Source organism: Typopeltis vanoorti, chromosome 1 (assembly GCF_054136105.1).
Source record: "Typopeltis vanoorti isolate ZY-2024b chromosome 1, IOZ_Tvanoo_1.0, whole genome shotgun sequence".
Lineage (NCBI taxonomy): Eukaryota > Metazoa > Arthropoda > Arachnida > Uropygi > Thelyphonidae > Typopeltis > Typopeltis vanoorti.
This window is the reverse complement of record NC_143549.1, coordinates 173,559,249-173,585,332: the sequence shown is the minus strand read 5'-3', so window position 1 is coordinate 173,585,332 and position 26,084 is coordinate 173,559,249. Positions and strand designations below refer to the sequence as shown.

Below are 26,084 nucleotides of genomic sequence, written 5' to 3'. Positions count from 1 at the left end.
ATTCACATGGGACTTGACCTAGGTAAACAATCGAATGTAATGTGCTTTGGAATATTTAAGCTACAATCGAGTTTTTACAGAACCATATGACTGGTTACGTAGCAACAAATGTTTTGTAGAAAATTCGTTTCTGCACATAAAAACTGTTCACCGTTTCACTTTAGATTCTGGAGGCAAGCATTTAGCCTGCTCTTGCTGCAAAATTGTAAACAGCTGGCAATATACAATTTTTTTAAAATTTTTATTCAGTGTATCCGGCTTTATTTATTTTAATTTTGATCATTCTAAGAATTTTTTGTTTTTATGATAAAAATTTTGTTTCTTAAAAATGAGCTGATGACCCATGCCCTGGCACCCACTTCGTAGCGGCGCCAGCATGCACCGCATGCCCGCTTCCGCCGGTCCTGAGTGTGTCCCTCTTTGGACTTACCAAAAGGTGGCAACTCTAGATGCAGCTCAACGTTCGGAAATGTAAGGTTTTAAAATTTGGAAAACATTTCCAATTTTAAAACCTAACTCTTGGAGGGGATATATTGTTGGATGCACAGGAGATCTTGGGGTGATGGTGGATAATGATCTAAAATTTAGAGGACACATTGCGAAAATTGTGAGGTCAAAACAACGAATTCTGGCAATGATGCAGAGGATAGACTGCCTTGTAGAAGCAAGAAGCTTCTATTTCAATCGTATAAAGCCTTGATTAGGCCAGATATGGACTACTGCGCACAGATTTGGTCACCTGATTTTCAAAAGGATGAAGAGATACTGGAAAGCTTCCAGAGGTGATTAACTAATGTTTTCTGGTCTCTGAAATGTTAAGTATGAAGAAAGAGTAAGAAGATGCAGTTTACAGAATCTAGTGGAGAGCAGGAAGAGGAGTGATATGATAAAAACATTAAATTTGGTAAGGGGTTGTTATAGGATTAATGTTTTACATTACAGTGACTTCAGCCTTGACCAAAATTATCTGCATATGCTCCTAGAATCTAGAAATACATATAGATTAATGCAATATTATTAATATTTAACATTTATTCATGATTCTTTATCATTATTATCATTTATTTATCATTAATTATTATTATGTATTTATTATTAGATGTATTTATTATTTGTAAATAAATAAATAAATAATAATAATATGCTAACACCTTTTTATTCCCATAAAAGGAGTAGGCGAGGCCTTTAAACCCTATCTAGCCTTTTAAAGCTCAGTTTTTATGTCATTTTATGTAGTATATTGTGGTCAAAGAAATATTCATCATTATATATTTTATTATTAAAATTATTATTATTATTATTATTATTATTATTATTATTATTATTATTATTATTATTATTAAAAAAAAAAAAAAAAAAATCAGCTAACGCCTTTTTATTCCCGTATATACGGGAGTAGGCGAGGCCATTTAGCCCTATCTAACTTTTGGAGACTGAGTGGGCAGTTCAATCTCCACTGGTACCCAATCAGAGACAGATGGCCAAAGGCTATCACTAATTAAGCGGTACGCAGTGAAGAGAGACGGCTCAAATGTGCCGCCATCTCGTGGTCTCTAACCCTAACACAATATATTTAATGTCTGAAATAATGTGGGTTCTACGGTCGATTTTCTTGAGTTTACAGGACGAAAAACCCGAGTTTCCGGGAGGAAAAACCTGCTTGCCCGTGCCAGAGATCGACTAACTCGGGAACCGGTCGAAAAAAGGCTTAGAAAAATTTCCTCTAGTCGCCGACTAGACTCGAAACCAAGACTTCTTTCGTGCGGCCTAGCGCGGTGGTGTGCAAACGCCACATCCACTGAGCTACACAGGCTCTTATTATTATTATTATTATTATTATTAATGTAGAATGGATAGAGCAAAAACGGCCCTAGATTTGGATTCATAATCTGGGACAATAGATACATTGTCCCAGATTATGAATTTGATCACTTTCATGTGCTGAAAGCAGTGTTTGGGATTTTGGTGTTTGTCGTGTAAATATAATTAGTTCTTTGAATGAAGTCATCATCACTTAGTGAGGGCAATATTACTTCAAAATAGAATAGTTTTACTGACAGCATACTTAATAGTTTTCTTATATTCGCGTTTTAATATAACAGTTAATCAACAGTCTGTATATGATTTTTTTTCGTTTAAAATGAATTACTATGATGAGTCTGCTACGGAGGTTGCAGGGTGTTTTCTCCTGGCTAAAGTCGGGTATTTCATCCCGCATACTGGAAAACCAGCCAAGAGAGAGAGAGAGAGAGAGAGAGAGAGAGAGAGAGAGAGAGAGAGAGAGAGAGAGAGAGAGAGAGTGTACACACAATATATAGAAAAAAATATAGTATTAGTAGTGGAGTGATAGATTGTGTTTGTATGTGCTGTTTTGCCAGACATTCGAACCACGTGTTCGTTCGAAACCAGATGTGACGTTCCAGAAGAGATGACACGGAGGGTATGCTTATTTAACATCAGTGTGATCAGGGCTGCCACTCCTTGGGATTTTTCCCAAGATCTAGGGAATTTAGCAGCTACCGAGGGATCTAGGGATTTTTAATAAAAAAACTCCCAAAATCTTGGGAAATTTGAACAAAAGTTTGAATTTTAATATTTTTGTCATATTTTACTATTATATTCACGAATTTTTTTTTTTTTTTTTTTTTGATAAATCACATAAATAAACCGTTTTCTCTGTTCTGGTCTCGTTTTCCCTTTCTTATCACACAGGTTTTACATCGTTACATACATACATACATATAGCGCGACCTCTTCAGTGTTATCGTAGAGATCCTTGTGCTGGTATAGTGTTTGACAAATTGTTTAAATTATCAATATTTTTACTTATTTTCATAAATATGGTACTTCCAATCCAACCATATGGAGCCATCAAAGAAAAAAACAGAAGTGGTATTCTCAAGCATTTAAAGAATATTGGTTAAAATATCCTGAATTAAAAGATTGGCTGCAGCAAGACGTGAATAGCAAAGATACCAGTTACTGTAAGTGTTGCAATATTATATTTAAAAACGCAAACAAATCTGCGCTAATAAAACATAAAGATTCAGCCAAACATAAAAGTAATTATCAGTCTGCCAAGTCAACAGCTGTTATTACTCAATTTCTTAATAAGAAAGCGTCAACACAGGATAAACAATTAGCTAGGAGTGATTTAATAATTGCTAGCTTCTTTTCTGAGCATAACGTCCCATTTTCTCATGTTGATCATTTTGTACCGATGTGTAAAAACGCACATTTCTGAATAGCCAAATTGCTGGAAAGTTGGCAATGAAGTAAACTAAACTTTCGTATGTTATTCAGAATGGAATATTATTCCATGAAAAGTCTCAACTTACCGAAATATGCAAGAATCAAAAATTTTCAATTATAATAGATGAGAGTACAGATATCTCCGTCACTCAAATCTTGGATGTTGTTGTACGGTATTTTAATACAGATAAAAAAGATGTAGCTGATGCATTACTTGACATAGTATGTGTAGATAACGGAAGTGCTAAAAGTCTTTAGAGTGCTGTCAAAGCTCTTCTGCTGGATCATGGCATTCCCCTTAGCAATATCATTGGGTCTGGTAGTGATAGCTGTTCCTGCATGATGGGCGTTAACAGTGGATTTCAGAAACTGTTGAAAGATGATGTCCCATCTGTTTTTGTGATGGGCTCCGTTTGTCATTCATTTTCTCTATGCGCTAGTCATGCAGTCAGTGTTCTACCCTCATACTTAGAAGCTTTTCTAAAGGATTTAACCTCCTACGTCTTCCGTGCTAAGTGGCAAAATTTTGTACTCATTCAAGAAGCTGCTGATATAGCTATACATAAAATTCCCAAACTTGCTCAAACCAAGTGGCTGTCGAGGGAAAAAGTGGTATCAACTATTTTAGAACAGTATGATGCATTAGTTCTATACTTTCAAAATGAATCAAGGACAGACAAAATTGACAATGCCAAAAAAATTTATGATATACTTACTGACCTTGGAACCAGACCAATGCTTTTTTCCTACAGTATATTCTTTAAAAAGTAAATACACTTAATATAGATTTCAAATCAGAGCATTTCAGGTTATACCAACTATTCCTAAATGTATCAACAGAATATCTCAATTTACTTAGTTGCTTCATTAAAGATGAGATTTTAAGAACAACTAAATTATCAGAAATTGATCGAAGAAACCAAAACAACTATAAAAATGTCAATGATATTTACTTCGGTGATAGGGCAATGGCGCTAATTAGAAACCCTTTTGAAGATATCTCTATTTTGTGAGGTTTAAAAATGATTGTTTAAAGATTCTTGTAGAACTTAGTTCCCAAATAAAGAAAATATTTGTCTTCGAAGAAGGCAGCATTGTTACAAAATTACGAATCTTGGACCCAAAAGTTGCTAGTGACCCTAGCCAGTCGCCATCTACCATTATTCCTCTTGTTGCTCAATTCCCCTCACTTGTTGAGGATATTAGGTTAAATCAAATAGTTGATGAGTGGAGAAGTTATTCGTCTCGTAGCATCAGATCTACCAATTCCTAAAGATATTAGCATTCCTCGATATTGGCATTCATTGATTGACATAAAAGATGGCATGAATAATAATAAATATGGTTTACTGTCATATTTTTTGACAAATTTTACTATTTTGCCACATTCATCTGCATGCGTGGAGCGAATTTTCTCACAAGTAAATTGTAAAAACAAAATTAACTAATTCATTAAAAACAGAAACTGTGAGAGACAGAATCCTAGCAAAGCAGTGCTTAGCAAGACACAATGCAACATGTACTTCTTGGGAGCCACCGAAAACATTAATCAAGGAGTTGGATAGTCACACAGTTCATAATAGATATAAAAATCTACTTAATACCGCAAAACAGCAAAAGGAATGTGATCAATTACCAGAAGATATCGGCGAAGAAGAAGAGGGAGGAAATATCACTTAAAGTAAGTTAAGCTTCGTATATTATTATTATTGTTGTTATTATTATTATTTTAACGGTGTCTCCATGGAGTCAAAAGACTCATCATGGGAGACCCGACATTGACACACTAACCATTATTTACGCAATACCTGTCATAGATCTCCTTAAATTCATTCACAACCACATCTGGCAAAGCATTCCACCCATTCACAACCCTCCAAGTAAAAAATCTAGTCCTAACACCCTTGTTAACCACACTCTTACACAATCTCCAGGGATGGCCCCACGTTCTCTCACTTCCTGCACTGGTCTTCAAAATATCATCAGTATCAATCCTGTAAAATCCCTTTAACAATTTAAATACCTCTATTATATCTCCTCTCCTATGTCTATCAGCTAGTTTTTGGAGCCCACAGATCATCAATCTATCCTCATAGGGAACACCCCACAGTCCTGCAACAATCTTTGTAACCCGCCTCTGAATCCTCTCCACCACTTCCATATAAACTTATATATATTTTTTTAATGAAAGTATACTTTGTTACAGGAAAAGAAAAAGAGAGAATTAATAAAAAAATTAATAAAAAATGAGCAAATTTTTAAGTCATTTTTCAGGTCAGTTAGTAGGTAACTATATAAATGTAAATTTTTTGTATTTTATATTATGTTTTTAATTTATGTGTAATGTTTTAATTAAACCATGCAGAATTATAAATTAATAAAGGCATATTGAAGTGCATAGTTTGAATTTTTTGCATATTTAAGAGCATATTTTGGATGTTTTAAATGTTTTTAGTGTATACTTGGACGCATATTTTGCACTTTTTTACGACCTAAAAATCTGAGCCCTAGTTATTACTACCTGGGGAATTTTTTTGGGTCTAATCTGGGGAATTTCGAAAAATGTGAGTGGCAGCGGTTCGTTAGTTGAATAACTGCGTTGATTCAAAAGTTCCCCCATAAATTAATTATACGTCCATAATACGCATACAGGAACGATATAAATTAAACAATCATAACACAAATAACGTAGAAACAAGAAACATTCGCTTCTCGTTTCGTGCTTCCTGTCACCAAATAAAGCCTTCAAGTCAAGGTCCCGTATCTTTCGTACTCTGCAGTATGGTCGCTGTCGGGACAATGCGTCCACACAGTATTTGCAACAACGTCGGTACAGTACTATTATTGATGTTGTGGGTTGTATTGTAGCCATCGGCTTCTATACAATGAACAATTATTATTTTTATTATGCGATTCCTCCAGGGAGTCCAAAGTCTCATCGTGGGAGAGTGTGCCAATAGCAACGATCCATCCCTTCCAACTACTAACCGCGCTCAAACTTCCTTAACTTTTTGCGTGAGCCATTAGTAGTAGAGGCTATACACACATCAAGTTACACAACAAAACCTAACGAACGGATATAAATTAAATCACCATAACACAAATAACGTGAATATATATACCAAAGGGATATCACGTTTTACTAATTTACTTATTCATTACAACAAGGTGACAAATGTCTTGGACAAGGGAGATGCATAATACAGTGGTATAATAATAACTATATATTTAAGTATACAATAATAATACTATATAGGTATATCTCTCTACTTAATCATGCTTACACGATTTTCATCCTTATTATACAAAACCGTATTAAATCTGTCTATGAAGAAATCTTAGAAGAAGAATAAATGGGCTTCAGAAATGGCACAGGAACAGTTGATGCAATTTCTTGTAATAAATGATCTAGCAACCCTTGCAATAGAAAACAATTCTATTCTTTATTGCTGTTTCATCGATTATAAACAGACTTTCAATACAATAGATAGAAAACATGATCAAATTTCTTGCAAAAACTAATCCTTATATTATTAATCTCATTAAGCAGTATTAGCAAGGTACAAAAGCAATGGTGAAATTTAATAAAATGGAAGTAGAAGAAATTCATACTGTAAAAGGAGTTATTCAAGGCTGTCCACTTTTGCCATATTTATTTAATATATATATATATATATATATATATATATATATATATATATATATATATATATATATATATATATTAGTAATGTCATTGGGGAAGCTCTAGGAGAATGTACTGGCCGCTCAGTAAATGGAACCAACATCACCCATATCAAATATATGGATGATATAGTCCTTACTTACAGTGAAGAAGATCTGAAATCCATGATCAGGAAAATAAACCAAGTTAGCAATAAATATAACATGAGTATAAATTTTACTAAAATCAAAACAATGACAATAGGGAAAGAACAGAAACTAGTTAACACTGATATTAATAATAAATATATTGAACAAGTAAATCAGTTTAATTTGGGATTCACTTATCACTGAAGATTTAAATTATATGAAAACAATAAATCATAGAATAGGTTTAGGTTGGTCTGTAAATAGGAAAGCTAAATAAAATTTGGAATAGTAATAAAATAAATAAACAACTGAAACTAAACAGTTGAAACTAAAAATATACAACTCAGTGATATTGCCTGTGGTCCTCTATGGATTTCAAAGTTTGATAACAAAGAAAAAAGAAGAAAAAAATACAAGTGTTTGAAATTAAATGCTTACGAAAAATAAACCAAACTAAATGGACTGAGTAAAAAAAACAAATCAAATACTGAGGAATGAATTAAATTACAAAGAACTAATATTAGACAAACTAAATAAAATGAGATTAAAATGGTATAGGCATGTAAATAGAAAGAATCAACAGAGATTACCTTACATTATCCTACAGGGACAGAAAACCACCAAACGAACAAGGGGCAGACCAAGGATAAGCTTGATCATAATATTAAGAAAGCTGCTAAGATCTTTCAAGAAAGACTTTATTAAGAGAAGAGTGGAGAAGATGAACTCATGAAGTACTCAGCCCATCTTGATGGAAGAGAGAAACAACAACAACAATAATAATAATAATAATAATAATACTGGCTTCTCCATGGAGTAAGTAGACTCATTGCAGGAGACCCAAACTATCCACACAATATCTATCATACCTCTTCTTGAACTCATTGACAGACAAAGCACCCACAGTTGAGTCAAGCAACACATTCCATTCATTCACCACTCTCCAGGCAAAAAATCTAGTCCTCACACCCTTGTTACCACACTTTTACTTAATTTTCAGGGATGACCTTGTGTTCTTTTACCACTATCCCACTGTTGAAATATTTCCCCTGCATTTTATAAAAACCTTTTAGTAATTTAAATGTTTCTATCATATTCCCTCTTCTCTGCCTATCAAACAACTTCTATAATCCATAAACTCTCAAGCTATTAATGTAGGGAGCATTCCTTACATCACTCAACAATTTGGTCACTTGGCTCTGAATCTTTTCTACCACTTCCTCATCTCCAAGGAATCCAGGTGAGACCTGAGCACAGTAATCCAGATGTGGGCATAACAACACTTTAATAAAGAGGAATAATAACTTCTGCCTGTTATGTGGTTATTCAATAACCAAGTAATCCTATGAGCTATCTTTGGCACCTTAATAATATGCCCTCTGAACTTCAACTCTCTATCCACTAACATCTCCAAGTCTGTAGCCTCATCAATCTCTTGGAGTACAGTTCCATCAATGTAGTACACAGCATGTAATATTTTAATCCCAAAATGCATAACTTTACACTTTTCCACATTGAACTGACTTCCATTATCTTTTGTCCATATTGCCAGCTTATTTAAATCATCCTGCAAGCTCTCTACATCAGCTTGATTAATTAGCATTAGATTTAGAATTAGAATTAGCAGTGTGCCACAGGAGTCTGTATGGGGCCATTATTGTTCAATTTGTATATTAATGATATTGGGATGGGTTTTACTATTGATATGCAATTGTTTGCAGATGATGGAAAATTGGGAAGAGCAATGCAGAGTCAAGCAGATGTTATGGCCTTACAGGAGGACTTGAGTAGATTGTGTGAGTGGGCAACAGTGCAGAACTGTCAGTTCAGTGTTGTACAGTGTAAGCTGTTGAAATTTGGTAAGCAACAATGGAATCTAAAGTATCTCTTATTGGGTAAACTTTAAAGGAATCTGGGATGGTGGTGGACAAGGACCTGAAATTTAGGGCAACATTGCACAAGTTGTGAAGTTGACATACATCAGTTAATAGCAATGATGCAGAGGACCTTGACATGCAGAAATAAAAATGTGCTTCCACTGTTTAAGGCCTTGATCAGACCTCATATAGATTATTGTCCATAGATTTGGTCACTTGGTTATCATGGTGATGAGGATGTGTTAGATGTTAGGATATGAAAGACCAGTCATCATCTTCATAAAGGTGATGACTAGTCTTTGTAATCAGGAGTATGAAGACAGATTGAAAGAATGTATTTACAAAGCCTTGTGTATAGTAAGAGGAGGATATGATTGAGACATATAATTTGGTCAGGGGATGGGAAAGGGTGGTGGAATAAGAGGCCATCCTTGGAAACCGTATTATTGTGAATGCAGACACATTGAATCAGTTTATGGTGTGGTTGGATGAACTTTGTGTGTAATAGTATATACTCCCCCCCCCCCTCTCATGATGAGTCTCTGACTCCATGGAGGTCAGATGTTAATAATAATAATAATAATTAACTTGAATATGTATTTGTTTTCCTATTTTTTATTTTTGGGTTGCTTATTGTTATCTCTATTTTATCTAGTGATAGATGCAACTGCATTTCCACCTGCTGGAATATTTGATGGTACTCTCTCCCATTTTGGAGACTATGATCAATGTCTAGATGTGAAAAAACTAAGTAGTTCTAATAGTTTTGATGATGGATTCATTGGTCAGTATTGCACTGTAGAGATTCAACCTCTACTTCCTTCTAAACCCTCCAGAATTACTCTTAAGACACAAGTCCTTGATTTCAGCAATTTTACAGCTAAAGATTCAGTAAGTGGTATATTTTATTATCTTTTTTTTTTATTACAGATCTGATATTGTGATCATAGTTGATACATACTCTTTGTACATACCCTTTGCTTTAATCTCATTATGTATATATTAACTGGCTTCTTTTTTTATTTATTTAATTTTATTATTATTATCCAGGCCTCTATGGAGTCAAAAGACTCATCGTGGGAGATTGTTTTTAGGAAACACAAAGTTTATCATGCCACTCCTTGAAATCATTGACCATTCCTGCTCTAATCACTTTCTCAGGCAATGCATTCCACAGTTCAACCACCCTCCATGCAAAGAAACCACTCCTCACCCTCTTGCTCACAGCTTCCTTTCGTAACTTCCAGGGCTGGCCCCCTTGTAATCACTCCTTCCTGCTGCTCCACCAAGTGAAAGAACTCCCTAGTGTCCACCCTGCAACTGCTTCTCAACAGTTTAAAAGTCTTGATCATATCACTACTCCTTCTTCTATCCACCAAACTCTGCAGTTCACATTCTCTCAGCCAATCCTCATAACTAACATTGTATAGTCCTGAAACCATCTTTGTTATTTGCCTCTGCACCCTTTCCACAGTTAATTTATCTCCTTCAAATCCTGGGGATCAAATTTGAGAATAATAGTCTAAGTGTTGTCTGATCAGGGGCTTATACAACGGAATGATAATTCCGTTGTATAATCTTCTATCTCTTCAGGTCAGTGTCCTCCTCAGTATTGCAGCAATCATCTGGGTTACCTTCACCACCTTTGCAATATGCCCTGAATTTCAGTTTTTCTATCAATCATCACCCCAAGATCCCTTGCCTCTCCTACTTCCTCAAGTATAGCTCCTCTAATTGAGTATGCAGCCTCCTGTCGAGGCATCCCAAACTTCAAAACTTTACATTCTGCTGCATTAAATCAACACCCTCATTGATTTGCCAATCTGTCTAGTTTATTCAAATCCTCTTGCAGGGCTGCCACATCTGCACTATTACTGATAACCCATCCCAGCTTCACATCATCTGCAAACAACTGAATATCGTCTTGCAGTCCATTGACAATGTTATTGATATAAAGGTTGAACAATACAGGTCTCAGTACTGAGCCCTGTTTAATCCCACTTGTAACCTTCTGTCTCCTTGAAACTGCTCCACCATACACAACTCTCTGATACCTATCAAACAGCCAATCCTGAATCCATTTGATTGACCCGACATTTTAACCCATGTGCTGAAACTTAGATATCAGCTTATCATGTGGCACCCTGTCAAACGGCTTTGCAAAATCCAAAAAAATGGCAGTATATTCTTTTCCCTCATCAACTACTCTTGTTACTTTATTATAAAAGGCAATCATATTATTAAAGCAAGAGCACTGCTTAACAAATCCATGTTGATTCTCACAGATAACATTACCCTCATTTGCCCAACGCTGTATCTAGTCCCTCACTAATTTCTTCAAGACCTTAACAACTACTGACACACAAACTGGCCTATAATTAGACATTTCCAGTCTGCTACTGCCTTGTGCAGTGGCACTATCTTATCTTCCTTCCATTACTTGGGTACCTTTCCCACAGCCAGACTTTTATTGAAGAGCCAGGTCAACAGAGCTGTCAGTTCTTTAACACATTCTCTCAAAACCCCTGGAGAAATACCATGCAGTCCCACAGCTTTATTAGTATCCAGAGTACTCAGTATTTGGAATACACTCTCCTCTTGCACCTCAACCCTTAATCTACCCTATCCATCTAGTATTAAAACCTTCTTCTCTAGGATGAAATACTCCAATAAAGTGCTCATTGAACAACTCCACTATGTCCTCTGCATCAGTCACTCTATTCTCATTTTTATTCCACAATGTCATTCTTACACAATTATTTCTTCTCCTACTTGCCACATAGCCAAAATATTCCCTAGGATTTTCTTTGGAAAGTGCTAATCTCTTCTCATATTCCAGTTTTGCCTTCCTCACCATACTGGTCACTCTCCTGCCCTGCATCTTATATTCTTCGTGTATCTGTCCTCCACCCCTCTCCTTATATCTCTTCCATAATCTCTTTTTCAACTGCAGTTCCTGTTTGATATTGTTTGTCATCCACTTCATACCAAATTGTGTGTGCTTCACTCATGGAATACAGCTTACTATCACTGCTAACAAATATTCCTTCACAATTTCCCAAGCACTAATGATATCCTGCCCTGCCAATTCTGCCCTCCGTGGAACTGCCCCTAGTTGACATCGAAGACTATTATAATCACCTGCCTTATGATTCCACATACGTTCCCTTTTCTTTGATACACCTGCATGTCTATTCATCTTCTAAGTCAAAACCACATGGTCACTCTCTCTCCAACTGGTGGGAGAGATGTCATCTCACTCATTATCAGCTCTTCTGACGCTATGACCAAATCCAAAACTTTTGAATCTCTTGTTCGCTCTATTACATGTTGCCTAAGACATTTGTCCCTCAAGAATTCTAGAAATTCCATCCCCTTATTACTACATGCATTTTCCTCTTCCCAGTTTATACTGCCATAGTTAAAATCTCCCATAACAATCATTCTTCTTGCACTTGTGTAGCTCAACTGCCTAAACATCTCCTGCTCCCCACCCTTTGTGCTCCCTGGTTTGTAGCAACATCCCACTAAATATCCTGTCTTGGCCATTTCTACTTCACACCATATGCTTTCAAAACCATTAGTGTCATTGCCTTCCAAAGGCTCCACTATTAGAGGACATAAGTCATCGCTTATCATAAGCAGTATTCCACCTCCACGTTTTCCTTTCCTTTCCTGCCAAAAAATGCTATACCCTGCCACTTCAATTGCTGTTATTATATCATCCTCCATCAGCCACATTTTTTCAGAGATCCCAATAATCTTTGGCCAGGCTGATGCTGTCAGCGCCACCAATTCATCTCCTTTATTTCGGATACTCCTGGCATTAGTATAGAGCATAAAAATGCCACTGCCTCTATACCTATCATTCTCCCCCTCTCGAACTCACTGGACTCAGCGAAGGGGGACAACATCAGTAAACCTTGATGTTGTCCCCCCTTCCCCCAAGCACCAATTCCCAAAAGAGGCCACCCCTGCTACTATCCACCCTGCGAATTCTAGTTTCCCTGCATTTACACCCACTCGTTTAGAAAACATCAATCTCTCCAGATTCCTTTGTCTTTCCTCATTCAAATGCAAGCGGTCTCTCACATACAGTTCCATTCTTTCCTCAAATTTCAGCAGTATTACTGCTGAAATTTATTTTATTTTATTTTTTTTGCAGCACATTCCAATTTTTTCGTGTTTCTTTTTCTGGCATTCCTGAATGAATGAATGAAAAACAAAAGAATATGTTGTTAAATCCTAGAAAGAATAAAACTTAGACACTTAAGTAAACATATAATTTTAAGTACTGTTCATATTTTTTTTGCTCTGCTTATTTAAATTTTTGGTATTCTAATTCATTCCAAAAATATTTTCTTATGTGAAACAATGGAGAGAAGAGACAAGGAATAAGAAAAGTCTCATTGACTATGTTATTGTTGATAGTGATGTTTTCTCCCTGGTGCAGGACACCAGAGTGTACAGAGGATTTGAAATTGGAAGTGATCACATAATTAGTCTTGAGCAGGATAAAATTGAATTAATTTCATATTGAAAAGCATAACATGTAAGAAAGTTTTAAAGCAAATAAAAGTTGAGCAGCTCTCAGATGTGAATTGTAGACTAAAATACACAAAGATTATTGAAAAAAAAATGAAAGAGTTTGAAAACAGGAACCAAACCTTGGAGATTCAGTGGCAAGCCTTGAAGAAATTCCTGATTGATTCAGCTAGAGAGGCACTTGGTGAAGTTGTGTGCAAGGATAGAAAAATTAGAACACCATGGTGGACACAGGAAGTTAAAGAGGCAGTGAAGGAAAAGAAGAAAGCATATCAAAAGTTCCTGGCAAATAAGTCAGCTTGTGCTCTTAGAGAATACAGAGACAAATGTAAGAAAGCTAAACAGTGTATAAAACTATCTAAACAAAAGGCATGTTAGGACTTTGGCAAGAATATAGAAAATAAATATCAAGAAGGTGGCAAAATATTCTGGAGGTTGTTCAAGAAGCTTAGAAATGGAAAGAGTGCTATAAAAGGAGTTAGAGATGATAAAGGTGACATGAAAACAGGAGAAAAGATATCCTTGAAGTATGGAGTAATTACTTTGAGAAATTGCTAAATGAAACAAGCAGTGATGAGAGCACATTGGTAAAAAACACTTACCAGGCATATATTCAGGAATATATATCCATATTTGAAGTAGAAAAAGCCATCAAAGGCTTGAAATGTGGAAAGGCAGCAGGAGTAGATAATATTCGACCAGAAATGCTGAAGTGTGGTGGTATAAAAGTCTTACACTGGCTACACTGCAAAGTTCAGAAAGCCTGGACAGAGGGACGAATTCCCGATGATTGGTGTAGAGCTCTAATAGTACCCATATATAAAAGGGGAAATAAAACTGAATGTGATAATTACAGAGGTATTTCCCTATTGAGTGTTCCTGGCAAGATCTATGCAAGTATACTTGAGAAACGGTTCAGAAGAATTGTGGAAGAAAAGTTTGGTGAAGAACAAGCTGGATTTAGGTCAAATGGAGGCTGTCAGAATCAGATCTTCACTTTACGACAAATAGTGGAGAAATCATGGGAATATAACAAAGATCTGTATTTAAGTTTTGTTGATTTGGAAAAGGCATATGACAAGGTGCCAAGAGAGAAGCTATTCAATATGCTACAGTTATATGGTGTCAATGGAGCATTATATCAAGCAATACTTAGTCTTTATTTGAGTTGTAAGTCAGCAGTTAGAATTGCAGGGAATAGGATGTTGGTTTAATGTTAAATCTGGTGTGAGACAAGGATGTACATTATCCCCTCTGTTATTCATTATCTATATGGATCACATTATGAAGGAAAGTGGTATTAAACATGATATCAAAATTGGAGATGTCAATGTCAGCTCTTTGCTTAATGTGGACGATGTTATACTTCTAAAGAAATCTGCTACAAGTCTGCAAGATTCTCTGACTAAATTGAATAACTGTTGTAATAGATATGGTATGAAGGTCAGCAATAAAAAGACAAAGACAATGAAAATAGGCAGAATCATTGAAAATGTCAACTGTGTTGTGAATGGAGAAACTGTGGAACAAGTTAAAAATTTCAGCTACTTAGGCACGATTTTTAGTGAAGATGTTAAATTAAATGTGGAAATAGACAACAGAATCAACAAAGCTGCTATGGTAGGAAGTCAATTGAATAAATTCATATCTAATAAGAGAGAAATTTGTTGGAACACTAAATTAGCTGTATACAAGACAGTGTTCAAACCAGTTGTAACTTATGGATCTGAGAGCTGGGGCAGAAGTAAAACACTTGACCAAAGACTAGAGATCGCAGATTGAGAGTCCTGAGAAAGATTGTAGGCGTGAACAGATGGCATCGGTGGCAATATCATATTAAAAATGAGAATATTAGGAAAGAACTTGACATTGTCAGCATCTAGGAATGCGTTAGCAAAGCTAACGAATGGGCGAGGAAAGATTAGCAAAACAAGTGTTCTCTGCCAAGTTGGCAGGAAAACAATCCAGAGGAAGACAAGATATAGGTGGATTGATATGGTACAAAGTGCCTTAGACGATAGAAATATAGGTGTCCCAAAATTCACGCAAGAAGTAATTTTGATAGAAAACACAGGTTTTTAATTAAAAATTGTAATTTCTTATTGATTCATAAAGTATACAGTATAGGTTTATGCATGGAATAGTATATCGGGTAAATGGCCTCCACGGCTTTGCTAGCACATACGCACTCTGTTGTCGAAATTTTCCATGACCGTTTTGCATAAATGTGGCTGAATTTCGTTGACACAGCGCTCAATTTCTTCCTTCAAGGCGTGGGTGGTCGTGGGCTTGTTGGCATAAACCTTAGACTTCAAAAAACCCAAAAGAAAAAAGTCCAACGCCATTAAGTCACATGATCTGGGCGGCCAATTCTGATCACCAAAATGGGAAATTACACGACCATGAAATGACTCATGCAGTAATTGAATTGTTTCTCGGGCTGTATGGCATGTGGCACTGTCTTGTTGAATCCACATGTCGTCCACATCCATATCTTGCAATTTAGGCACAAAAAACTGGATTATCATGTCACGATAGCAAGCACCATTAACTGTTATTGCCTTACCAGCCGCATTTTCGAAGAAAAATGGACTGATGATTCCTCCAGCCCAGAATCCACACCAAACAGTGACACGTTGTGGATGCATTTGTTTCCCAACCATCATCGTCGTCGTCATCCGGTAGCATCCTCTAGCAAGAGGATTGCAGCAGATGAATAGCTCTTTTCCATTTCTCTCTGTCTGTCACTTCCATCATTCTTAAACCAGTCAATTCCACGATGTCATTAAACCACTCTCTAGTTGGTCTTCCACGTCTTCTCTTCCCTTCAACTTTCCCTTGTAATATAGTTCTTGTCAAGTGTCCCGAAGAACCTCTCAGAAGATGTCCTGCAAATTTAGTCTTTCTTTGCATAATATTCTTTAACAGTGTTCTTTCCATCCCAACTCGTCTTAAAACTTCTTGATTTGATATTCTTTCTGTATAGCTAATCTTTTCCATCTTTCTATAACACCACATTTCCAATGCATTAATTCTTTCCATATCTCTCTTTCTTAGTGTCCATGACTCACTTCCATAACTTGCAATACTCCAAACTGTTGCTTTAACTATTCCAATTCTAACGCCTATTTTAGTGTTCTTGTTTATTAAAATTCCCTTCATTTCCATAAATGTCGATTGGAAATGAAGGGAATTTCCAAATAGAATAGGCAAAGCTAAATGTCGATTTAGCTTTGCCTATTCTATTTCTAATGTCCAACTCTGAAGTTCCTTTCTCTGAGATCCAGCTACCTCTCAGCAATCACTCGTGGATTTTCTGAACCCCAAATGCGACAATTTTGTCGATTAACGAAGCCATCAAGATGAAAATGAGCCTCATCACTGAAGATGATTTTGTTCGAAAAAGACGCATCCATAATCCATTCAACGAACTCTCTTCGCTGTGTGTGGTCAGTAGGCTTCAGTTCTTGAGTCAATTGAACTTTGTAAGCATAAAGATGCAAATCTTTCGTGAGAATACGCTGTAGAGAGCTTCTCGAAATGCCCAATTCAAGACCACAGTGCCGAACTGATGTTCCTGGACTCTCAGCAACACTCTCACGAACTGCTTCGATGTTTTCTGTTGAACGACTTGTTGAAGGACGGCCAGAGTGTATAAGATCACTAATTGATCCAGTTTCCTTGAATGTTTTAATTAATCGTTTCACAGTTGATGAAGTTAAATCACTATTCCGACCATATTTTGTATGAAAATTGCGAACTGTAGCTGCTAAACCTTCATTATTTTTAAAATATTGCTCAACAATGAAAATGCGTTGTTCTTGCTTATAGCGCTCCATTTTTAATAACCCTGAACTGTCAGCTGTCACGCTGTCTTTTTTTTTTCCTCGTTGGCAACACTTTACCTCACAAATGGCGCTAAATTTAAATCTTGCGTGAATTTTGGGACACCCTGTATATTCAACGTTGAAAACGTAGAAGTCTGCGCATTCAAAATTGTTCTCCCGTTAGCTTCATTGTTGGTGCGCATATAGCAGCTTGTGAACGCCAGTATTTGACCACCGCACAGTGACAGTCTGAAAGGTTGTAACTTAGGTTGTTGTTGTAGTTTAGGGGTTGAGAATGATTTCTTTTGATTCTATTATCTTTCTTTTTTTAATTCATCATGGCAAAGGAAAATGTTATTAGACTCGTCCAATAGGACTGTATGGCTAAGGTTTTATTTATTAGAATTGGCCGAGAACAGAACATGACTAGACAAAGTCATGTTCTGTTCTCGGCCTGACGTCTCTCTTGTGTTCTTCAATGCATAACTCGATCGATTTCCCTGTTTCATCAAGGTATGGTATATCACAGTTGCACCAAATCTGGTAAACAGCGGGATATTTAAGATTGTGATGTCTAGGTTTTGGACGGCTCACTAAGGAGTAGATAATATCTTTTATACATGAAAAAAAAAAAACTGCGGAGTTTTTAATAAAATACGATGATTTACCGGAAAATCATTTGAGAGATTTCGCGAGATATTTTGTAAGGTTACATGTTGGAGAATCAATTCCTTCTGTGATAGGTCGAAGTGGGGTATTTTCCTTATGAAGTTTAGGTAGTCTATATAATCGTGGAATAAGCGGATGCAGAGAACGAAGAGAAAGACGTATGTTTCTAGGTAGTTCAGTATTTCTCAGTAGATTGTTGGTCTGGTTGTGGAGTTCACGGGTGGGATCTCGCTCATCGTCTTTTATTAAAAACTCCACAGATTTTGTTTCATGTATAAAAGATATTACTATTAAGGAAGATGAAATCATGGCTAGTTTTGATATAGTCTCCTGATTTACCAATGTTTCTACAGACGAAGTTCTTGTACTACTCAAAGATAAATTATCTAAAAAGATCATGGCTTTACTAACTCATTGCATCCACTCAGGATACCATGTATAAACAAAATTATGGCCTTGCAATGGGTAACCGTTGTCACCTGTACTTGCGAACATCTATTTAGAAGATCTGGAAGTTAAAGGATTCAAGACTGCCGAATTCAAGACAACGGTGCCAAATTGATGTTCCTAGACTCTCAGCAACACTCTCACGAACTGCTTTGATGTTTTCTGTTGAACGACTTGTTGAAGGATGGCCAGAGTATATAAGATCACTAATTGATCCAGTTTCCTTGAATTTTTTAATTAATCTTTTCACAGTTGATGAAGTTAAATCAGTATTCCGACCATATTTTGTACGAAAATTGCGAACTGTAGCTGCCAAACCTTCATTATTTTTAAAATATTGCTCAACAATGAAAATGCATTGGTCTTTCGTGTAGCGCTCCATTTTTAATAACCCTGAACTGTCAGCTGTCACGCTGTCTTTTTTTTCTGGTTGGCAACACTTTACCGCACAAATGGCGCTAAATTTAAATCTTGCGTGAATTTTGGGACACCCTATATAAGATCTGATAATGTTGGAGTCTTGACAAGTAACAGACTGATTTGGAGGAAAATTGTAGTTAGGAAGTTAGTAATGATGTAAATTTTTCATGTAGTACTATCATATCCTGTACACCCCTTGAGGGTACCTGGCAGGAATTTGATGATGACGATGATGATGATGTCTGCTTGCAAAATTTCAGTCTAAGAAGCATTTACAAATTAGTGCGTTGCCATCTCTTATTTGTAAACGTTGCTTGTTTTAATGGTGCTGGATATAAATGTTGTTACAGTATTTGCCTTAATTCTCTTAAAAAGTCACAAAAATTGACATTACATTTCTCATGATGAAGAATCTAAATCTAACAGTGAAATTGTTAAAACAATAATGCATCAAACTTCAGATGGGAGCTTCTTAGCTAGTAGCAAAATATCATTGGATAAAAAATAAAAATAAATGAAACAAAACTGTTAGAATATATTAAATCTATTACCATCCCAAACATTTCTTGCATTTCGCAAAAGGTGGTCAACAGTCTGCTGACAATGCTCAGACCACACAAAAAAATTGAAATTCCTTATGCACTCTTCTACACTTCAGCTGTAATCTATAGATTTGTCTAGTGTTTACCATTTTAATTCTTCTTTATATTATTATTATTATTATTATTATTACCACCCCCAAGACCTCATGGAGTCAAAGACTCATCTGGGAGGTCCTTTTATCACACACACAGCTCATCATACAGTGTTTTAAACACATTCAAACTCTATGCAGACACCACATTCTCAGGCAAGGCATTCCAATCATTCACAACTCTGTACGAAAAAAACTTGCCTCTCACTCCCTCTACTCACACCCTCTTTATACAGTTTCCAATGATGACCTCTGGTTCTTCTCTGATCTCCCACTATTCTCTGTAAAACTTCTCCAGCATTGATCTTATAACAACCCCTTACCAACTTGTAGGTCTCTATCATATCTCCCCTCTTCCTGCTGTCCACCAGACTCTGCAAATTACATCTTCTCAATCTTTCTTCATACTTGACATTCCAGAGGTCAAAAATTACCTTAGTCAGTCTCCTTTGGATCCTTTCCAACATCGCTTCATCCTTCTGAAAACCTGGTAACCAAATCTGGGCACAATAGTCATTATGTGGCCTAATCAAAGCCTCATGCAATGGAACAAAAATCTCCCTACTTCTACACGTCAGTGTCCCCTGCATCATTCCAAGAAGCCTTTGTGTTGTCTTCACAATTTTGGCGATGTGTCCCCTAAATTTTAGATCCTTATCCACTATCACCCCCAGATCTCTTATTTCCTCTACCTCCAACAATATATTCTCACCAAGCATAAATACTGCATCCCATCTTTGTTTTCCAAATTTTAAAACCTTACATTTTGCAACATTGAACTCACATCCCCATTTCCGTGCCCAGTCACTCAATCTATTCAAGTCTTCCTCTAAGGCCACGGCATCTTCACTACTCTTCATGGTTCATCCCAACTTTGCATCATCTGCAAACAACTGAATATCTCCATCCAGATCTTCACCTATATCATTAATATACAAGTTGAAAACAGTAATGGGCCTAAAACAGACTTCTGACGCATAGCACTAGTGACTTTCCTTTTCCTGGATATCGCTCCCCATACACAACTTGTTGATACCTATCAGATAGCCAGTCTCCAATCCAATGCACCAATCTAATATCCAACTCCATCCGCTCCAGTTTGACTATCAATTTATCATGCGGTACTTTATCAAAAGACTTTGCGAAATCCAGGTATATCACCGTCTATCCTTCTCCTATGTCCAAGGAAGCAGTCACTTTATTGTAATAAGTAAGTAGATTACTAAAACATGACCTCCCTGTAGCAAATCCATGCTGTTCATCAAAGATAATACCATTGTCTTCAACCCAACTCTGGATCCTTGTTCTCACAAGCTTCACCAACAACTTAACCACAACACCTGACACACAGATAGGCCTATAGTTTGATGCTTGAGTTCGATCACCTCCTTTACGAAGTGGCACAATCTTGCCCTCGTTTCACTGCTTAGGAACTTGACTGAGTGCAAGACTCATATTAAAAAAATATGTCAAGGCAGGTGTCAACTCCCTGGCACATCAAGTGCCACAGCCTTATTAACATCTAGTTTACTCAACTCCCCATAGAGCACCTCTTGCTCACCTACAGTCAGTCTCTCCTTCCCATCATCAACTGCTCTCAATCCCTCCATGAAGTCACATTCACAAGATTGAAAGACCTGTATGAACTGCTCATTAAGTATCTCCACCACTCATTCTGCATCAGTTGTCTTTATACCATTTTATCCAATCAATGTCATCCTTCCATAATTATTCTTTCTTTTGCTGGCTACATATCAAAAGAACTCCTTAGGATTCTTTTTGGCCTCATTAGCTAACTGCTGTTCATACCTCTCTTTAGCTACTCTCACCAACCAAGTCACCCTCCTTGCTTGGTCTTTGTAGACCTCATGGAATTGGTTATTTCCACTTCTCTTATGCTGCCTCCACAATGCCCTTTTTCTCTGTATCGCATGCTTAATCTCTTTATTCATCCATCTCACACCCACCTTATTTAACATTCTCACCCTTGGAATACATTTAGACATCTACTAAATAGTTTTTGAAAATCCCCCAAGCTGCATTGATCTCTTTTCCAGCAAACTCTGCATTCCTCGCTACACCCGCAAGCTATCTCCTGAGCTCTTCATAATTACCCCCCCCCCTTGTAGTTCCACATATACCCTTCTCACAGAGGTTCTCGCATTGCTGGTAACCACCCATGTAATCACCACATGGTCACTCTCACCAATTGGTGGATGATTTGACACCTGATTTACAATTACATCCTCTGATGAGATGACGAAATCCAAGATGCTCAATCCTCATGTGCCCTCTGTTACATACTGTCTGAGGTAGTTATCCCTCAAAAACTCAAGAAACTAATTTTCTTTACTTCCAGTTGCTATCTTATCATTCCAGTCTATATTGCCATAATGAAAATCACCCATAACGATCACCATTTTCTTATTTACTTGGCTAATTTGTTTGTACATTTCATTATCACCACCATCCACATTTCCTGGTCTATAACAACATTCCACCAAGTATTTGATTCCATTCACCTGTATCTCACACCATTCTGCCTCAAAACCACTTGCACTATTTCACTCTTGCATCTCCACTTTATATGGACATAACTCTTTCTCTATCATCAATAGCACTTCCTCTGTCTTTTTATTATTATTATTATTATTATTATTATTATTATTATTATTATTCAGGCCTCCATGGAGTCAAAAGTCTCATCGTGGGAGGTCATTCCTAAGAACATAAAGTCTGTCAAGACTCATCGAGGGGAGGTTCCCCCTAAGAAACACAAAGTCTATCATACCACTGCTTAAACTCATTGACCGTTCTCACCCTCACCTTAGGAAGGACTCTATCAGGCAATGCATTCCACGGCTCACCCACCCTCCATGCAAAGAAACCACTCCTCACCCTCTTGCTCACCGTTTCCTTTCGTAACTTCCAGGGATGGCCTCTTGTCATCACTCCTTCCCGCTGTTCCACCAAGTGAAAGAACTCCCCAGTGTCAACCCTGTAACTACCTCTCAACAGTTTAAAAGTCTCAATCATATCACCTCACCTTCTTCTATCTGCCACACTCTGTAGTCCATATTCCCTCAGCCGATTCTCATAACTATCCTTGTACAGTCCTGAGACCATCTTTGTCATCTGTCGTTGTATCTTTTCCACAGTTAATTTATCCACTTCAAATCCTGGGGACCAAATCTGAGAACAATAATCCAAGTGTGGTCTGATCAGACACTTATACAACAGAATGATAACCCTCTTATCTCTGTGGGTCAGTGTCCTTCACATAATTGCAGCAATCCTCTGTGTTACCTTCACCACCTTTGCAATATGTCCCCTAAACTTCAGGTTTCTCTCAATCATCAACCTAAGATCTCTTGTCCCCCCAACTTCCTCTAGTATAACTCCTCCCATAGAGTATGCAGCATCCCATCGATGTTTCCCAAATCTCAAGACCTTACATTTTGCTGCATTAAACTGACATCCCCATTCATTTGCCCATCTATCTAGCTTATTCAAATCCTCTTGCAGGGCTACCACATCTGCACTATTACTAATAATCCTTCCCAGCTTCACATCATCTGCAAACAACTGAATATCCGCTTGCAATCCACTGGCAATGTCATTGATATAAAGGTTAAACAATATAGGTCTCAGTACTGAGCCCTGTCGGACCCCCACTTGTAACCTTCTGTCTCCTTGAAACTGCTCCACCATACACAACTCTCTGATACCTATCAGACAGCCAATCCTGAATCCAGTTGACCAATCTGACATCCAGATCCATGTGTTGCAACTTAAATATCAGCTTATCATGTGGCACCCTGTCAAATGCCTTTGCTAAATCCAAGAAAATTGCAGTATATGCCTTTCCCTCATCTAATGTTCTTGTAACTTTATTATAAAAGGCTAGCATATTGCTAAAACAAGAGCGCCCTTTCACAAATCCATGTTGACTCTCACAGATAACATTACCCTCACATGCCCAGTGCTGTATACGGTCCCTCACTGCTTTCTCCAAGATCTTAACAACTACTGATGACACACAGACTGGTCTATAATTAGACACTTCCAGTCTGTTACCACCTTTATGCAATGGCACTATCTTACCTTCCTTCCATTCCCTGGGCACCTTTGCCGAAGCCAGACTTTCATTGAAAAGCCAGGTTAAAGGCACTGTCAGTTCCCTTGCTCATTCTCTCAAAACTCATGGTGAAATACCATCCAGTCCCAAAGCTTTATTGACATCCAGAGTTCTCAGTATCTGAAACGCACTCTCCTCCTGTACCTCTAAACCTTGAACCTGCCCTATCCCTCTAGCATTAAAACTGACTCCTCCAGGATGAAATACTCCAGTAAAGTGGTCATTGAACAATTCCACTATGTCCTCTGCATCAGTCACTCTATTCCCATTTTTATCCCACAATATCATTCTTCCACAGTCATTTCTCCTCCTACTGGCCACATAGCTAAAAAATTCCCTAGGATTTTCTTTGGATCTTATGGCCAATCTCCTCTCATATTCCAGTTTCGTTTTCCTTACCACACTAGTCACTTTTCTGGGCTGTGTCTTATATTCTTCACACATCCTCTCTTCACCTGTCTATTTATATCTCTTCCATAGCCTCTTTTTCACATGCAATTCCTGCTTAATATTATTTGTCATCCACTTTACTCCAAATTGTGTCCTCTTCTTCCCTCGTAGTATACAACTTACCATTGCTGCTAACAAATATTCTTTCACAATTTCCCACGCACGCACTAACGATATCCCGGCCTTCCAATTCCTCCCTCCATGAAACTTCCCAAAGTAGACATCTAAGACTATTATAATCACCTGCATTATAATTCCACATAAGTTCCCGTCTCTTTGATACTCCTGCATGTCTATTCATTTTCCAAGTCAAAACCATATGGTCACTCTCTCCAACTGGTGGGAGAGATGTCATCTCAGTTATTATCATCTCTTCCCTCTCTGTCCTCACGAAACACATCATACCCTTCCATCTCTGTTCCTGTCAGGATGTCATCCTCTTTCAAGCATGTCTCACTTATTCTGATAATCTTTGGATGAACAGACATAATTAGTGCAACCATTTCATCTGCCTTGTTTCTTATACTTCTAGCATTTGTATTCAAGCACAACAGCTCATTTCTGGATCTACAGCTAGTTCTACTGATATTACCACTTACTCGATGTGATCTCTCCATGCTCAACTGGGGCCATTTCCCTTTCTGCTTCTTCATTTTAAAACCCTTTTCAATTCCAACTGTTTCCTCTTGATCCTTGGAGCACTCACCTCCTCTTGGAGCATTCACCTTTCTCATTCTGTGTACCCCTGTCCACCCTGAGCTTCCCTGTTTTCCTGCTCCTCTTGCACACCCATTTTCTCATTTTCTATACTCATACCACTCACTTCCTCATTCATAACCCCCTCTTCAGTCTCTCCTATCTTACTCTCCCGCTCTTCCAAATCACTCTGATTCATTCTCTCTATTCACTTCTCTACCTTCCAGCAGCAATCTCTCCAAGCAACTCACACCATAGCCACCCAAATGCAGTCCATCGCTCCCATACAGCTCACTTCGTCCCTCAAACTCATTCCACACATTAACAAACTGTACTCCAGTCTCCTCACACATTTAAGCCAGCATATCATTCATAATCCTTGCTCTCCGCCTCATTTCACCACAGTCATACCTAAGCAACATGCTAACTACCCTTCCTATTCTATTACTATTCTCTTTTATCCTTCTAAGCAGCATCCTGATATCCATTCTGACACAATCTTTGTCCTCTCTCAAATCATTCGTACCTATTAATACTATTAACTCTTTTGCTCGCTCCTGCCTCATGTCCAATGCCTCAATCACTCTACTCATTTTAGCACCTGGAAAACATACCTTGTCACATTTTATCCTCCAGCACACCTTTAATAATGGAGTCACCATACAACGCCACTCGCTTATCTTTCGTTAACTTTTTCATTCCATCATTATTTATTTTAATAGTTTTTACCTGAATTTTCTTAATTTCATTCCACATCCATTTCATTTCTTGCCTATCCAATCCAGTTCAATCTCCGAATCTGATGACACAGTCACTCTAATCATTCAATCTTTCTAACTTTCTAACTCTCAACCCCCTCTTCTCACTTTCACTCTCATTCAACCTTCTTTGTTTCCGTACTTTTGGTCCAACATGGGTCCAACTTTCGCTATCATTCTTCCCATTTTCACACTCATTCATCTTTCTCTGTTTCCGTACTTTCGGTCTAACATGCGTCCAACTTTCGCTATCATTCTTCCCATTTTCACACTCATTCATCTTTCTTTGTTTCTTTTCTTTCAGTCCAATATGTGTCGAACTTTCGCTATCGTTCATTCTTTTTTCGCTATCATCCATTCTTTCGATTTTTTTCACTTTCAATTTTTGTGTCACGTCATTTCTGGTTTCATTCATTCTCTCAATTTTGTTTCCTTCTGCCACTCTCACCTCACTTTCGTCCCTTTTAACATCTGTTACGGTTTTCAAATCGCTCTTTT

At 37.3% G+C, this 26,084-nt stretch overlaps 1 protein-coding gene across 1 annotated transcript in view; it reads left to right on the top strand.

Moving 5' to 3' along the window:
• Positions 1 to 26,084, top strand: part of LOC150110650 (nose resistant to fluoxetine protein 6-like) — a 137,636-nt gene that overhangs the window by 34,255 nt on the left and 77,297 nt on the right. Inside the window, exon 2 of the mRNA XM_090403925.1 lies at positions 9,598 to 9,833. Within this exon, the coding sequence (XP_090260051.1) occupies positions 9,598 to 9,833 (236 nt within the window). The remainder of the gene's footprint in view (positions 1 to 9,597; positions 9,834 to 26,084) is intronic.